This window comes from Rhopalosiphum padi, chromosome 2 (assembly GCF_020882245.1).
Source record: "Rhopalosiphum padi isolate XX-2018 chromosome 2, ASM2088224v1, whole genome shotgun sequence".
In the NCBI taxonomy this organism is placed as follows: Eukaryota; Metazoa; Arthropoda; class Insecta; order Hemiptera; family Aphididae; genus Rhopalosiphum; species Rhopalosiphum padi.
The window spans coordinates 3,375,044-3,393,387 of record NC_083598.1 but is presented as its reverse complement, the minus strand read 5'-3'; the positions used below and the strand labels follow the sequence as shown (position 1 = coordinate 3,393,387).

Sequence of the window (18,344 nt, the reverse complement as noted above, 5' to 3'; positions counted from 1 at the left end):
AATATTATATCAATGTAGCTCCCGTATAATATTGTAAGTATATGTCTGTCGTATACCTATTGGCTATTACTTACATTTAATATTAGAATTTTTAGGTGATGATTCAAATATTTAAAATAACAAAAATCGTTAGGTTAGGTAATATTTCATACAACCCTTATTATACATTTATATTTATACTCTATTATCTATATAGTATATTAGTATAAAAATAAAAACATATGTACATTAAACACTCATACATTCATATAATATATAAATTAATATCACTGTTATATACAGCGTTACATAATAACTTTAAATCTTATCAGCGAAATTTCGATATTAAAATTTAATTTTTTATATACAGACACTTTAAGTTCAAATTCTTCAAAACAACATTTTAAAGAAAATAATACGTTACTATATTTTTTTTAAAATACACACAATAAATTATTGATATAAGTAGATCTAAGTAATAATAAAGGACTAAAGGAAATATTGGTTTGAACATTACATTTTTGGTTTTGTAATATCAACATACCTTTCTCATTTTAAATGAATTCGATAACACAAAATACATTTTGAAAAAGATTTGTTTGTATCTAAAATAATATTGTTTTTTTAGCCATATAATATAATGGTTTTTTTTATACATAATTGTATAGTCCTTGAACACGAACCCTGCAGTTATAGAATATTCATATATTATTTATTTTCACAACACATATATATTTATATTACTCGCAAATAATAAATTATTTGTGCAGCAGAGATCGTGCCATGTGAACGATTGTGATATGCACTAACCAATATAGAAATATATTATACAGTCATATATATAATAGGTAGAACATATAATATAATACGCAAAAGTGCATCATATAATGGCTTGTGCAATACGGTTATAAATATATATAGTTTCTAAAAATATATCATTTCCGAAATCAATTACCGCGCGTCAGCAGTTTTTGTTAAATCCGGGTGCAAATGTCAACATTGCCCGAATGGGGAGGTATATCCCAGTATCCATGACAACGGCACAAACTGTTTCCCTCTCACCACCCCGTTCCCAACCACGACCCTTATCCTGTCGCCAGAGTCCTTATGCCCGTGTATACGTATGTTAGGTATATAATATATGTATATATATAGCGTGTCTGTTTGTTCGGCTATTTTCCAGCAATTAGACTTGTCGGGCAAAAAAATAAAAACCTTTTTTTGAAAATAATAAAAGCAGAAGTGCACTCGACTGTCAGTTCTCATTGTTCTAATGAACGGTTGATATTTACGCATAGGGTAAAAATAAAAATAAAAACGAATAACGACACGGCCAAAAACAAAACGACCAATTAAATATTTTTTTTAAGCAAACGTCAGGGTTGTATAATGGACTGCAAAAGTCAACATTTATATTATATTATTATACATATGATATCTCTGTGGAATGATGGAAGAAGCTGATATATATTATATATATATATCAGCTTCTTCCATCATTCCACAGATCTATAATATAAATTAATACTACTATTTTTCAATTTTGTATTTTTAATACGGTAATTTAATATGTTACAACAATCATATTACCTGAAGAACAAGCCACCAAGGCACATCAACAACCACGATACACTTACACAACACGATAATAAAAAAGCTAAATTACAAAATACTAAACGATAAGGTCGATACAAATGTTATAAATGACAATTTATATTTCAGTACAACCCATCATAGCATTATTCTATTGTGTAGTCACCACTCTACGGTCAAATGATCTAAATAAATTAAATCAATATATTAAAACAATAACCATGCAGGTTCATAGATTCATTCTAGAACATTAATGGTATCATCATTGATCAAACAGCATACTAATAATTACCTATATGTATGTATCGGTTTAGTGGTTTAGTAAATGGTTTCAAATATTTAACGTGACTTACTGTTTTATGTTAATTATCAGTAGCGTACGCAGAATTTTAGTTTGGTTAGGGTTTTCACTGTGAATTGCAGAGACCCGTGGGGGCTCCGCCTTACACACCCCCGCCACTTTATACATAAACTAATAAATATCACCAACATTTTTAACACAAAATAATTCTTTTAAATTCCTATTTTTGTATTATCTTCTCTTATTCTCTTAAAATATAAAATATTTTTTAATAACATATTATATAATATATGTACCTATTGTAACTATAAACAAAATAATAAAATAACTAAACAATATTCATTTTTTTGAAAAAAAACTTAATATTGAGACATATTTTCTTTCAGCACTCATATTATTTGTAAATGGTAGCTGAATGCCAAACTATAACTATAACTTGGTAGTTTAAACTTTAGTCATAAGTATTGTAAATTGTAAGTGTTAAGTCAACATTCGAGTGTCTTTGAAAAATTTATTATCAATAAAAATGTTATATCTAATCAAATATTTGAATAATGATTTGTCTTATGATATGAATATGACGCGGTGTTTCTGTGACAACAATCTAAAAAAAAATTGTCGTCTATCGTGTAAGCTCTGGTTGTAGGCATAGACTACCATTAGTTCAACCATGCTCACTATCTCAATAAGTTCATAGTTCGGCTAATTTTTGTTCAAAAGATCATAGTCCGTAGACAATAGACATATAAAAAAATTGTTGGGAGGAGGAAGAAATTTTGGGGAGGTTTAAAACCCTAGAACCCTAACCCTGCGTAGATATTTAAATTTAATAAATTTATAATCAATAATATTGTTATGAAAAATACTACAAAAAAATATAAAATCACAATTTACCTACCTATAATCTATATATTTATTCTAAATTAACATATATCATCAACATACCTAAATATATATATTATAAAGGTGAATATATTGGTGTATATATTTTTTAGGTGAAGTAACTCAAGTAACATAATATGTGTAAGTGTAAAGGTCTTTTAACTAGCAACTTTCATTACGCTTTTGCTGAAATAATAAAGTTCACCCTCTATATTATTTATTACTTTTGGACATGCTATGAGAATAATTCAATAATGTATTATTTTTCTTATTACCTTAAATCATAATCTATTCAGTAAATTAAATAATAAGAAAATAATTTTATAAATTTAAAATATTTCATAATATATTAGACTTAAAAACTTAAGTAGTTTCTTAGCTTTAGCACAATCGGTTTATTCTTATGGTTCATTGATATAGGGTTGTACTTACAATGAAAAAAAATTATTTCAAATATATCTAGATTATATCCAACAAATTTAATATTTACTGATTTTAATATTCTCACTTTTAATTTCCTTTATAAACGTCAAACTGTATTATATATTTTTAAAATTAAATCTATTTTTAATGATTATCAACAACCGCACACTTATAACCCGAGATTAAAAAATAATACCAACCTTAATGTTTCTTTTAATAAAACCAATGTTGATAATTAAAGCCCTATATATGATTGCAATAAATGAAATAATATTATTATTAATTCTACCGGTAGTTGATATAACTTTATCTATAGATAATGCATACAATTAGAATATTATTTTTCTGAATTGTGTTTAACATAAACACAAAACATAATTCGTTTTTATTACAATTTTATGAACATATTTATTTATTATTTATAACGTAAGATATAAGACAAAAAAAAAATACTTAAAAAATGTTTCTTAAAAAAATAATGATAAATATTGCTAATGTTGGTATTTTACATTCTTGACAATCACCCATATCACCAACTCTAGTTATACGCGTCTAAATTTATTATATAGTCATATTGAATAGAGCATCTACTATTTTTTATGTGTCAACAGTCAACACCTGGCACATTAACATATTAAAAATATTATAACTAATTCAATTCCAATCAATTTACCATAAACTGTTATTTAAACTGCAGTTACGGCTATGTAGTAATGTGACTTAATTAAGTGACTTAATCGTCTTAATGTATTACGCGCGCGATAGTTTCTACGTCCTAATATTTATAATGCACAAATTCAGTGCCGCAATTATCATCTTAAGGGTTTTTAAAGACCCCAGCCACCTCAAGATATTAGCTTCACAAATATTAGTCAGCCTAGTAACCTAGGTTATTTAGGATATTTAGGATTTAGTCTTAATTCTATTTGAAGTTATATTTATATCGTAATAAATAGGTTGTTGACAATGAGTTGTTATCATTACAAATTTGTAAACTTAAAAATTATAATACATTAGACATATTTTAGAACATAATATCAGACCACTGTGCGTTGAAAGGCGAAATGTGACTGCACGTCTCAGAAATCGTGAAGAAATTAAATTCGAACGACACGGAATTGCTGTACATATAGCTAATGCGGTCGCGCCAAATAAAAATTACAATGCCAAATGCATGAAATACGAAATCAAGTACTATAAGTATCTACACCCGGCACGATTCGAAGTATATCTACAGCTACAAGCTTTTGGCGAAGGTACAACATCGTTTGAAACATTGAAATCGATGTCCAATACCGAATCACGTGTTGCATGCCGTTTCGCGTTTTAATTGTATACGAAGATACGTTTCATAACGGCTGTGGACCAATTATTATACCTTAAACTGAGGTTTTGTTTAGAGTCAGTATAAAAATTACGCTCGTATTCAAATTTACCTACTTTTAGGTATGAAAATATTGTTGTTCGACTAATTCCATTATCATCAACATAAACAATTTACACACTAAAATGCTTGAAAATTAAAATTATAATATATGTTTTAACAGTATCGGAAATCTTATGATACATTATTATTGTTACGCACATTTGATCACCCTAGTAAAGTATTAAATAACTTGTTAAATGTGAAGAAAAATATTATATATTTATTTATATTATATTATGTATTAATATTTTATACTCACAAAAAAATCAATTAGTGTATTCATTTATCATTTAATTATAAATTTATAACTAAGTAACTAACTAATAAGTTTTCTTTAGATATTCTAATATTGTAAAATATTTTGAGCACAATTGGTAAACTGCCTTCATATAATGAGAATGAAATGGAACAACGGTTGACGGATGTGGAGAAAAAAGCCTTTCATTTCCTCTGCGCAAGCTACGCCCGCAGGATTGGACGTAGGATTGGTCACTGGCGAGTGGCGATATTTCAAATTTTGATACCGGTATCCAGTATTTGTATACTACCGGTATCTACGGTATTATCGGTTATACCTTAACCTTATACGGTATTTATGGTAATTACCAGATATCGGTGAATTTATAAGTGTTTCCAAGTTTCTAGTTTGGGAAAATTTAATTTTAACATCTATTTTAAAAATCATGTTTGTAATAGTTATTCATTATTATTTTAAATAAATTTAGGTGCCCACGGTATTTTCAGTAATTACCAAATCACGGTATACCGGTATTCTGAAACACCGAAAATAACGGATACCGGTATACCGAAAATACCACCATCCCTAGGCTGACGTCCGATACTATCACCGTTATCTGCTCACGAGTATCTATACCGTTACCGTATATCAGAGGCGGCCAAACGGCCGATCGCAAAACGATTTCAAAAATTCTAAGTCGATGGTGTTAGAATTTATTTTTAGACTACGCACAAAGTTTGTTTCTTAATAATTATATATACTTAATAATAAAAAAAAAACTTTTTTATGGAAGTTGATCCTCAAAGGAGAAGTACATTTTTAGTAGATCGCGGCCAAAAAAAGTTTGGCCGCCCCTGCCGTATATGATGCAATGCGTGGACCGCCGTCACTTAATCCACTGGGCGTGCAATCGTATTTTAAATCGTTTATTTTCATTTTTTCACACAACTAATTACAACACGATTGGGAACCAAATGATATTATATGTATAAATAAATGTATATACTACATTATAAACATAATATACAATATTTAAATATCACATATCTACATAAACTGCACTCATCTGCTACCTACATATACGTTTGAGTTGATTTTCAAGTAAAAAAACAATAAAACTATAGGATTACAAAAACCATTTACAATACACAAATAGTACAACGTTCTTCATAATATTTGAGAGAATATGTGAAAACGTCCCATCAGCGAATATATGAGAAGATCGACTTTACATTTCAAGATTATTATTAATACAAATAAACATTGCTGGTCTCGAAATGGTTTCTGTGTGACAAAATAACTGTCCAGTATTACTTAAAATATTTTCGCGCCTATCTAATATTTTAAAGTTTGCCTTTTTAATAAATCATTTCCACATTTGATACGGTACCTATAGTCGATAATTTGACTATACCAATAATATTAACGTGTTCAAATTAATTTTATTACTAAGCTACTTATAAGTCTCATAATATAAGTTCACTAATCACTAATCACTATACTCTAAACGTCTATAGGTATGCTATATCATACGTTTAGTAATTAGTGTATAGTGTATACTAAAAACTAATCATTAATATTCAACGTCAATATCGTTTATTAAGATAATATCATCATCTTTAGTCTTTATTATATACTATAAATCATCACCTTACAATCAGGTAAGATTATAAAAATAATTAAAATATTTAACTATTTTAAACAATTTAAAACCTATGTTTAGTGCTTACTCGTTTAGTTCTGAGTTGATAAACATAAAGTATATACATAATTATTCATTATATACATTATACATGATTATTATTATTTGTATTATAGTATATTATAATACAAAGCAGTGGCGTATTTGAGATATTTTTTCAGGGGAGGGGGGGGCAAAATACGAAAAATAGCTGTTAAAATATAAGGAAATTTGAATACAATAGTTTATTTTTTTTTATTTGGTTAGGGTTTTAGATACTGGTTCAAACTTGTTCAATTATAATTCAATGTAAAATAAATTCAACACAATTAAAAGCACCTTAATTATTGCTCAAAAATTTAAATTTTAATATAATATAGTTTATAGTCATAGATATCATAAAATAATTATATTATAAATTATAAGGTTTACCTATATTTCTTTTTTCGTGGTAGCAAACACATCAATGACATCATCTATTTGAATGCCCCTGTGTCTATGAATATTTAGTAAAGCCACGTCCTAGTCATAATACTCATAATAATGGAATTTAACTTATAATTACAGGTTCCGAAAAATAGAAAAAAAACAAGTCTTGGTCCTCAGGGGGCAAATGCCCCTATTGCTCCCCCCCATAAAATACGCCACTGATACAGAGATCATTTGTGCTCAATTACTCGTATGTTGTAATTTCATCAGACAGTAAAAATAGATTGGTGCGTAATCAAGCAACACTGAACCCACTGTCCATATGGTTTATGTGTTTCTTCCGAATTGTGTGTCAAAAAAAGCGATACACAGCTACTAATTTTGAACTGTGAAATACTGTTTGGTACCTACCTACAATATGGAATAATACAAAGAAACTATAAATTATTAGATACTTCTAAATATATAATTGTTATTTTGTTATTTATTTTCTTATATAATATGTAATAAATATTCATTAGTCATTACCTATTGTGTGTTTTTATTTTTTTAAGTCAAGTCATAATAAATTAATAAATATTATTTTTACATGATATTTAAAATTTAAATAAGTAATGAATATTATTAAGCACAATTGGTCTATCAACCCTGGAAATTACAATTAAGTATATCAATGCAAAAAAGTATAAAATTACCAAAATTACTTTCAAGGATTCCGATTAGATTCTTCAGTTTGCCAAACTTGCTATTATCGGTAAATATGTTACTTTCCATTACAATCATTTAAGTTCCAAGGTCATTAATATTTGTGATCAACGAGTTTAAATCGGTTTTAACAGTTGAGTTGTCATAACTTATTTTAAATTCTTCAGTTCTTCATCACAATTATCCTTTTTTTCGATCATGCATTTTATAATGAATTAATAACTATTTCAAAACATAGCATTAAAATTTGAAGGGTAATTAAAATAAAAATTATTATTGAATTTTTAAGATTAAATATTTAAATCTTAATAATTAATTACCTATACAAATTGTATGAAATTAAAATACAGTAAAATCTCGTTAGAACGAACTCCAGGGGATCGAATTTTTTTTCGTTATAACGGAAATTTCGTTGTAACAAAAATTCGAATAAGCTCCGATTTTTGGCAGGGGTCTTCTATGACTTTTGTTATAACGGGATTTTTCGTTGTATTGGTATTCGTTGTAACGGGAATTTACTGTAGTAAGAATACTTCTACTTATAAAACTTTGTTAAAATACACAATAATTTAAAGTAAGTATGAAAACTAAGAATTTTAAATGAATATCAATGTATTATAAATTTATTAATAATCAATATTATAATCGTAAATTTGTAAATGATGAAAAATAACTAAAAATTATATACGCATATACAGGCACTTATCTAAAAATAAGTTTATTTTTTTTTATAAGAACTTGAATACACAGGGACCTGAGACATTTGTAGAGAGATATAGTGTCATGATGATCAACCTGGACAACATATTTTTAAATTATTTACACATATTTGCGTCCGTGATATTTACAAGACAAACTAACATTAGACTTACTAACTAAGATTTCTTGTAAGTACCTATTATTTTCATTTACATTTTACGCTGATAAGGATTAATTATTTTATTTTTTTTTTTTGAAATATTATATGTTTTTTATATTTATTTTATATGATGAAAGTAGTACTCTAAAAAAAAAAAATAAGGCTCATAAAAATCCGAGGCCCTCTAATAACGGAGGCCATAGGCAATTGCCTATCCTGCCTAATGGTAAATATGGCCCTAGACGTAATATAAAAGTTTTAAAAGTTGCTATTACACATACCAAAAAATAAAAAATAATATCAACTAATTATTAAAATTTTAAACATTCTTTTTTTAGAGATTAAACTTTAAATACTTATTCAATTTCAACATATTCATGTTTAACTAAAAATAAAGTATTAGCTTTATCGTAATACATAACCAATAGTTTTATTAAATATATAACTATCACTTTGGTTACAGGATAGAAGAAAATGTCATAAATAACATCGCTAAGTAAGTCGGAAATCTATAAATAAGTAATAGGAATCTAAAAGTTAAATACAAAATAAAAATCGAAAATGTCAGCGCTATCTGTACAAATAAAATAATAGATGATATTATATAAAAACCAATTAGATATACATAATATCATTATTTACAAAATATCATTATAAATAGATATACATAATATCATTATTTATATCAAAATATTGTACATATTTGTGGGTGGTTGTAATATTTTAACTAACCTCCTCCCCTTGTGTGTACTACGACTAATTATGCTAAATGTAGGGGATATAAGACAAATTGAATAAAACTGAAAAATATTTAAATTTGTTATGAAACTTATTAAAAAACCACTCCACTTTTTGGAATTTAAGGAATTAAATTTACAAAATTGTCTTTAAAAATGTTAAAATATAAACAATATGTAACAATGAACATAAAAATACGAAAAAATCATTTTCAAGTAAACATCAAGACAAATTTAAATTCTATTTCAGAAATGTTATCGGATAACCACATGCAGTCAATACAATTTTCTTAACAATAAAATAAAAGAACACGTCTATATTTTTTTCACATTTACACTATGAAAGAAGTATAACAATACAGTATAACAAATAATAATTAATAGTACCAGTAATGCTATAAATAATAATAAAATAATATTTTTCTTAATTCGTGTATTATAAATATTTTATCCCCCTCCCCCGAAAATTGATCTTTAATATGTGCTCGGCACAAACACTACAATGCTCGATATCACTGAACGAATTTACTAGTTAGTAAAAGTTCTCCTCGAATTTACTCTCAGCAACTAAACTCGCTTCATGTAATAAGTATGCCTACTCTATTCGCCGTTTGTAGTATACTCGCTGCTCATCCGCGAATAAACTGACAAAATCGCTGTATGTTTTACAATTGGGCAATAACGCCAATAACTACTAGGTATAATAGTAGTACTACAATAGGTAGTGGTGAACAAGTTAAATGCATCAAGCGCAATCGGACTTCTTTTATCAAAGGTTAGAATGGTTAGATAGCTACGTACTTATTACAGAATCGTCGGTATAAATTATAAGTGGGAGGGGTTCAAAAGTTCAATTATTAGATACCTATTTTTCATATTCAAATGAGGGTAGCGCCGTCTCAGTGTCTATTGTCATATAGAAATTACTTTAGAGCTGTATAGTAGTTTAGGTTATGGTAGGTCACCCAAAAACGTTAAAAAAATTTTAGCCGATTTTCCACGACTGGTGTTTACTTGTCAAGTACACCTATAATCAAACGACTAACAAGCAAGTTATTATTGTATTATAATTTAAATAATTATAATTTGTGTAAGTACAGGGACGATCTCAGAAAAAATCGCAGGGGGTATAGTCTTCAAAATTAAAACTATAGAACTCATTATAATTAGTAGTTCATTTAAAAACTTCAAAATAATAAGCAATACCTACCTATTCAATACCACTTGACATCTGTCTCATAATTATAAATATAGATATTATGTAAATTTAGATAAATTAGAAAAATTAAATTATATACCTGTTTGAGTAAACAATATTCATATAGACCACTTCTGATCCATTTTTATTAATATAAATTATAATCATATGATTAGATTAGGTTACCTATACTCATCTACTGGATATGTTTAGTCTTAAAAATATTGTAAATGTTATCTAGTATAGAATACAATTTTTTTTTAATTGAGCTCATCAATGAAGAAGGGGTCAAACCCTCTAATCCTTCTCTTAGCAATTCCTCTAAGTCTATGTATCTACCTAAAAGTTTATGGAACACATTTAGGAAATTGTTTAAATTAAATATCTTAAAAGTAGTTATTATCAAGTATCTGTCAAGTCATTACTCATTAGTTCTGTAGAAAAATTCTATTAAGTAAGCGATAGAAATTGAACAGATGTATATACAAAGGTGTATAATTCCATTGCTCAATTTTCTGTTGACAAAATATGTATCTATGGGTCAATGCCTAAACTGCAAAACAAAAACTACTGCAGTTCATTAATGCTTTTTACTGTGTGTGTGTGATGTATCCTTAATATTTTTATGTACCTATGACTTATGAGAAGGATGTAGCAGTTGCCATATAAGAATATGTACAGTCAAAGAATAAAAATGTACTGGCTCATTGACACATTACTAATGCATACTATCAGAGTATACTTAATGATCTTAAGTAGGAAATATTTCATTCAAATTATCCTGAAAATTTCATAATTTCATCAATATTAAAACCTGAAACTGTTCTAATCTTTATATTTGTGACAAAGAAACTTTAAAATAACAAGTCAAAAACTGCATACAAAATTACCCCAAAAATGGTAAAACAGGGTTTAACCGTTTTGAGAGCACAATTATATCTAGGTCTTAAAAAATTAATATTTAGTAATTTCATGACGATTAGATTATATAATTTATAAAAAATAAAATCAACTAAACACAATATTGAATAATACAAACAATAGTATAATATATTATAACATTCATCAAATTCTTTCAATTTAACAAAAAAAAATATTTCCTTATTTTCATAATAATTCAAAAATAATTAAGAAAGTCATACGTTTCAAAAAATAATAGTTCTGTTACTAAAATTAGTTATATAACTGGGCATATATACATTAAATATTGGTTAGGTTAGTTAAAAAAAAATGTAAAACATAACTTAAATAAATATACTACCAATAACAATAACTTTATGCAAATACTTTCAACAAACAACATAATTAAATAATTTGAAAAATGTATTACCTTAACTCATAAATAAAAATTACTTCTTGGACCTTTATTGAACTTAAATTTGGTTAACTAATTGTAAATTAAAAAAAAAAAAAATGTAAATAATATTGCCATCTAAAAATGTAAATACAATTTTAATAATCACAAACCATGGTTTTGATAAATAGCTTTGATTATTTCATGACCAATAGCTGTACCCATTGGCGGAGGAACTGCATTACCAATCTGTCTATGTTTGTTGATAATTGGTCCATGAAATATGAAAGAATCTTTAAAACCTTGTGAACGGGCGCACTCTCGTACACTGACCACACGGTGTTGCTCAGGATGAAGTACTCTACCTTGTTTTCCCATTGGCTCAGGATTAGTAATAGTTGTAGAACAAAAACCTGACCATGCTAGACGACCATATAAGCCAGCCCAGTTATTATGTCTATTACCAGTATGTGGTAAACACCAAGGAATAATTGTATTGATTTGACGATCTTGCGGATCACATTTTCTACCACTAGCGCATTGGCAAACACCACGTAACTCACCATTTGAACCATAACCATTTTTTATATCATTGTGAGTATACAAAAGTTTATTGGTATAACTTCCATCAGGTAATTTCACTTTTGAATTGGGTAAATCTCTCCAGTCACTTCCTTCACCTACTGGTATCAATTCTATTCTAGCTTGAACTAAAGGTGACATGTCCTTGCATATATGATCACTTAATATAGATTCTTCATATCGGTTGTTTGGATATCTTAGTAATTTTTGTAAATGAGTAATAGGCCTTGATTTGTATAGGATTTTTTCTTCATAAGCTCCATTCAATATTTCGGGTAAATCAGACCAGGCATCATATACTGTGAGTGTTCTCATAGGAGCTGATTCTTCATACTTGCAATTAGTTTTGAATTTTTTATCTCCAACCTGGACACTTAAACTTGAACTTTTTCTATTAAAGACGTGTATAGGCTCTGGGTAGAATGGCAATGTTTCACCAGGAGCTGCTGCCATAATAATTAACCTCCTTCTAGTTTGAGGTACACCAAAGTTACCAGCTTGTAAAATACCAAATGTACACTGGTAGCCCATACGTGTTATACATCGAAGTGTTAATTTAAGGATCATGCTGTTTTTAAATGACACAAAATTTCTAACATTTTCTACAACAAAATATTTTGGACGATAGAAATCAATATATGATAAAAAGGAAACAATCAGAGAGTTCTTGAACAATGAATATTGACCAGAATTGAACCTATTCATTCCACTAAACCCTTGACAAGGGGGACCTCCACAAATGAAGTCAACTTCACCTTTTTGTGGTATGTTCTGATTTTTGCTATTTGTCTTTTCTCCAGACATTGCTAATTTCAATAAATGATTACAATCTTCAACAAACACAGTTGACCCTGGATTGTTTAATTTAAATGCTTCAGCAGCTATTTCATCACACTCAATAGCCCAATTACTTATAACCAGACCACTATCTTCTAAACCTTTTGACAAACCACCGCAACCAGCAAATATATCAAGTCCTCTGAGTGGTTTTATTTTCTTATATGATGGTATATATTGCAATTTATCTTCATCTACATACTTATAGTTATAATTCACATATACTTCTTTTCCTATCAGTTTAGCTTCACATGGGAGTTTATACTCGGGAACAATGGAATCAGTTAAGGAATCGTATTGTTTTGTGAAATAAAATCGATCTGGACCAAGCGAAGACCATACAAGTGGATCTAGGATGTTGGTTCCGCAAGAAACATAACATTTACCACATATGTATTCACATGTGATCTTAAACTCTTCCTCTGACCAAAATAACATGTTCATATCTGCATTTCTAGCAGAATCTTCTAGAAGAATCTGTTCAGCTCTATACATACGACGTACTATTAGCTTGACCTTTTTATTGTCATGAGCAATAAAATAAATAGCTAATATTTCTGCAATATCGAATGGATCCGGAGTGGTTTCATTTGAACCACGCATTGTATTTTCTAATGTTTTACGATAATACTCAGGATACATAGTTTCATCAATAATTTTTTGTTCTTGATTACTTATATTTTTAATAGTCTCTGTATACTCAAATTGTTCTTCTTCAATCATATTTGATCTATCAGCCATTGAGAATATACCAGGTTGTAAGTAAATAAAATTACCAATTTTATACTCTTCATTTAATAATTTAAATTTAAAAAAATATGAAATACCATTTTCTTCTTCAATGAACTCAAGTACTTCAGGTTCTTTTGATTTGTTTTCCAAATCAATAACTTCACAGTTACTACAGTATTCATCTCTAATACCAGTAATTAGTTCTTCAGGCTTTGGATACTCAAATCGTCCATAAGTGTCATCATATTGAAGTTGATAAAAAAATGATTTTTTATTTTTGCGATTAATCGGTTCTAATAGATCTTGTAATTTTGAATTACCAAGTTGAAACCAATTTTTGCTAGGTATTTTTTGTACTACATCTATTATTTTGACTACATTCTTAATATCAATGTTTGTACATTTTTTGAGAGCAAATATTTCCTGAGGATCTGCTGTTTCACCTAATACAGTTTCATAACTATGCATAAAGAGCTGAATATGAGCCTTATTTTTAAACGTAGTCTGAAAAAAATATTCTATACGTCCTATTAACGGTATTTTTGAGATATTTTTTTTGACAACAACAAACATTTTTTCACAAAGTTTTTGATCATTCCACATCACTTGATCCTCAACATAATTTATGTCAGATAGATTACTAACATTTTCATCGCATACATTGTCAAATACAGTCTTCACAAGTTTATTCATTGTTTCTTCACTTTGGTTATCATCTATATCTAATTGAGCAGCAAACACATTTTCAAACACATCTTTCACCAGCTCTGTAGTAGTGGCTTTGCTGAACTTTCGTTGGCTGAAATCAGTTTGTATACATGTAATTCCTTGTCCCAATCTACCTAACCTTCTGGTTGGTGCATTAACAGATTTTGCAGCCCCTGACAGTTCAGTCAAAGTTTCAACAAACTGAGTCTCAGATAACGGAAAATCATACATGCCAGTTGAATCATAATCTGTTACTTGATCGAGTACAAACTGTGCATGAGCGATAAGTTCTTCTTCTGAAAATTTATTGCCTGTTGCTGGATTTATAGATGTTACAACATAATTTAAAATATCCTCATAAGTCGAATCATCAGATTCATGATTGTCTAACATTTTTTCAATTACTATTTTGCTCAAATTTATCTTTTCAATCACAGATGTCATATATTTTTTATAATTGGGGTGTGGTTCAATTAATAAGTAATCAGCATATTCAGTGTTTATACCTATTAATGCCTGAGCACCTCCATCATATGATGATAACCACCATTCTAATATTGGCCCCGCCATACCTGCAATTCCATCTTCTATATTTAGACTGTGGTTATAAATTGGTTTCACATAGCCAGTTATATACAGCTTTACATTTCTCTCCATCATTCCTGAATCTATTGAGCACATGTGTCCATTTTCATCATAAATACTATAATTTATAAGGTTGTGTTGAATAATATTAAAATTATCAGTGAAAATATTGGCCAAAGCTTCATTAGCTAGTACAATGCACTCAGGTTTAGCATCTGAAGGTATGAACACATCTTCTGTCTTAGTTTTATGACAAAACTCACAGCATATCTTACTTTGGAAATTACTTGTTTTATTTAGAATATCATCAGCAGGTGTTGAGCATGGTTTCTTTGTATGTCTTAATGTATACTTGACACGTTTAGGAGTTATTTGAAGATCTTGTTCATCTTCGGATATCATCGCTATAATATATATTTTCTAATATTATAATCTTTTATACATGGTTAATATCTACAAAACATTATTATCAATCTAAAGAATAGGAAAATGTAAAATAACCTAGTCAGGGTTGGGCAAGATACTAAAAAAAAGTATCATATATATGACATGTGCATTTAGTGTATCTAGATACAAGATACATGTATCTTTATGCTTTGATACATGATGCTTTTATATTTCCAATTGAATTTTATTAACTATAACGTAAAAGGTCTATATAGGATACACATTACACATTACACTATACTCTATAGTAGTTTAGCATTATAGCCTATAGCATATAGGTACAATAAAGTCATAAATATTAAATAATACAATAAGTCAATACACATTATAAAATTATTACTAATAAATCACTGTATGTATTATGTACAACTACACCAAAATTAATAGATTACATTTTCCATTTAATGATGGTGGAATTTTAATATTTTGTTTAGTAAAATAATCCATTAAAAAAAAAATTAAAATATGGAAAAATGTGAACTGACGGTTTACAAAGTAAAAGTCAAACAGAAGACAGAACGAATAAAATAGTACAACAATAAAAACAGTACACTGCTGTAATTGCTTATCTGTACTTTTGATTTGATTTTCTATTTTATGTGGAAAGACATATACGGTTACACTTATATCTATTTAGTGGATTCATATTTTATAAGCACGAAAATATAAGATTGGTGCTTATCTGTATGATTATAATCTGTAGATAGGGATACGGGCACCTCAATTTATCTTAAAAGTTAATATAATATTGTATTGCAAATTGTTATCATTAGTTTCGGTTAAATTGCATCCGGAGAATTATTATTCGTAAAAATACAATTCACGACGAAATTATTTACAATACAATACACACAAAATAAAAATTATTATTATTGTTTCATTTATTTAAGTTTTGAAGGTTCTGCAAATCGAATTCAAATTTCTTGGTACTATTCAGTACAAATATTTACAATAATAGTATCTTGTATATTTTGACAAAAAAGATACAAGATACTTCTAAAACATGTATCATGGTACATGGTACTTGATACTTTAAAATTATGTATCAAGATACAATTGCATCTTTTACATGTGACTAAATTATGTTACTCGGTTACATTTGTAACTTGTAACAAGTTACTCATTTTTAATTTAACTTGTATCTTGCAACTAGTTACACATCTTCCTGTAACTTTATATTAAAATTAATGTTACAATTAAAAGTTACATTGTATATAATATTTATCACTGTATGATTATCATATTATTATCAAAAAAATCTAAATTAAAAAAACATTTTAGTGCCGTAATCACGGATATGAAAATATAATATTAGGTCTGTTTATATATCTTTGGCAGTAATTGACTGTATTTAATATTATAACTCAGAACAAAACGTTTATACCAACAATTTTTTAATAATAAAAATAAATCATTATCAGTTGTAAATAATTATGCCACAATAAAAAAAATATTTGTAAAATTTAATACAAATCTCTATTCTTCTACTTCAGTTGAAAGGTTATTTTCATTTTCTAGGTTCATTGTCCTACTACAAGAAATTGATCTGATCAAAATTTTGAAATAAGTAGTTTTTCTCAAAGGAAATCATATTAATTTTAATAAAAAATAATTAATACAATTCTTTTATTTAATTTTAAATTCAATTTCATGATTTTAAATTGTATTACCTATCATAATATTATATAAATACCATTGACTTAGTTAATAATTTAATTACAATAAATATTACTATCACTATACCTATGTTGGATACACTTATTTCATAAGACTAAATACTAATTTTAAGACTGTGACGTTAGACAATTGACAAATACTTAAAAGCTGATATATAAACATGTTTTTTTATTGTGATTTATTACATGGGTAGGTTGTCTCATACTTAATACATTAAACTTTTAAAATGTGTTAATTGTATTATAATACAATATGAATGAATAAATATAAACATATTTTATTTATCAATGCAACTTTTAACTTTAAATGTAACTTAGTTACATAACTGTATTACTTGTATCCAGTTACACAACATAAAAGTATCAAGTATCTTGTAACTGGTTACATAGTTTTAGAGTAACTTGTAACTTGTAACCAGTTACAATAAATAAAGTAACTTGCCAAACCCTGTTGATACGTATCTTTAATACTGCCCAACCCTGAACCTAATAGCAGTAGTACTTACCAGAATTTTCATTTGAAATTATCGATTCCATAACTGAAGACAATTTAAAAATTAATTAATTTAAAATATAATGTATTAGATAATTAAAAATGTTTAATAATAATTAAGTCACAACTCGCGAGTAACAAAAGAATTTAAAAAAATTGACTAGTATCTATATAGGCAATACTTAGTGACATCCATTACGTATTTCCATATTCTTTTTTAACTGACAATAATGTACTGTGTGACTGAAAATTGATTGCTAAATACTTGAATTTTTAGTATAAAAATAAAAATTTTTAATTTCTATAAGATAACTTATTATTTTTATTCGTGACATGTGCCAACGAATAACGACCAACGTCTACCAAAGTACCAAATACCAAACTACCAAAGTAGTACTTTAGTACTCTACCATAGTACCATGCCATAAATAATGCATATTGCATAGAACATATTATTTGATATTTTGATCTTTGATCATACTTCACGTCAGTGTTGCCAGACTTTCAGTTGAAATCGAGAAATTATGTACATATCTTTA

At 27.6% G+C, this 18,344-nt stretch overlaps 1 protein-coding gene across 1 annotated transcript; it reads right to left on the bottom strand.

Annotated features, from left to right (window-relative positions):
* Positions 1–11,475: 11,475 nt before the first annotated feature.
* Positions 11,476–18,190, bottom strand: LOC132922358 (DNA (cytosine-5)-methyltransferase 1-like). Its single transcript, XM_060985833.1, has 3 exons — positions 17,819–18,190; positions 11,919–15,593; positions 11,476–11,838 (listed from the first exon to the last, which is right to left on the bottom strand). The coding sequence occupies exons 1-3, from the start codon at positions 17,847–17,849 to the stop codon at positions 11,825–11,827; spliced, it is 3,720 nt and encodes a 1,239-aa protein (XP_060841816.1). The 5' UTR covers positions 17,850–18,190; the 3' UTR covers positions 11,476–11,824.
* Between the last annotated feature and the right edge of the window lie 154 nt (positions 18,191–18,344).

What these genes read in the sequence shown, in the direction of transcription:
- LOC132922358 (XM_060985833.1), bottom strand. Translation starts at nt 17,849, where the DNA reads ATGGAATCGATAATTTCAAATGAAAATTCTG. An exon ending in AATTTCAAATGAAAATTCTG is followed by an intron (nt 15,594 to 17,818) that starts GTAAGTACTACT and finishes TATATATTATAG; the next exon opens with CGATGATATCCGAAGATGAA.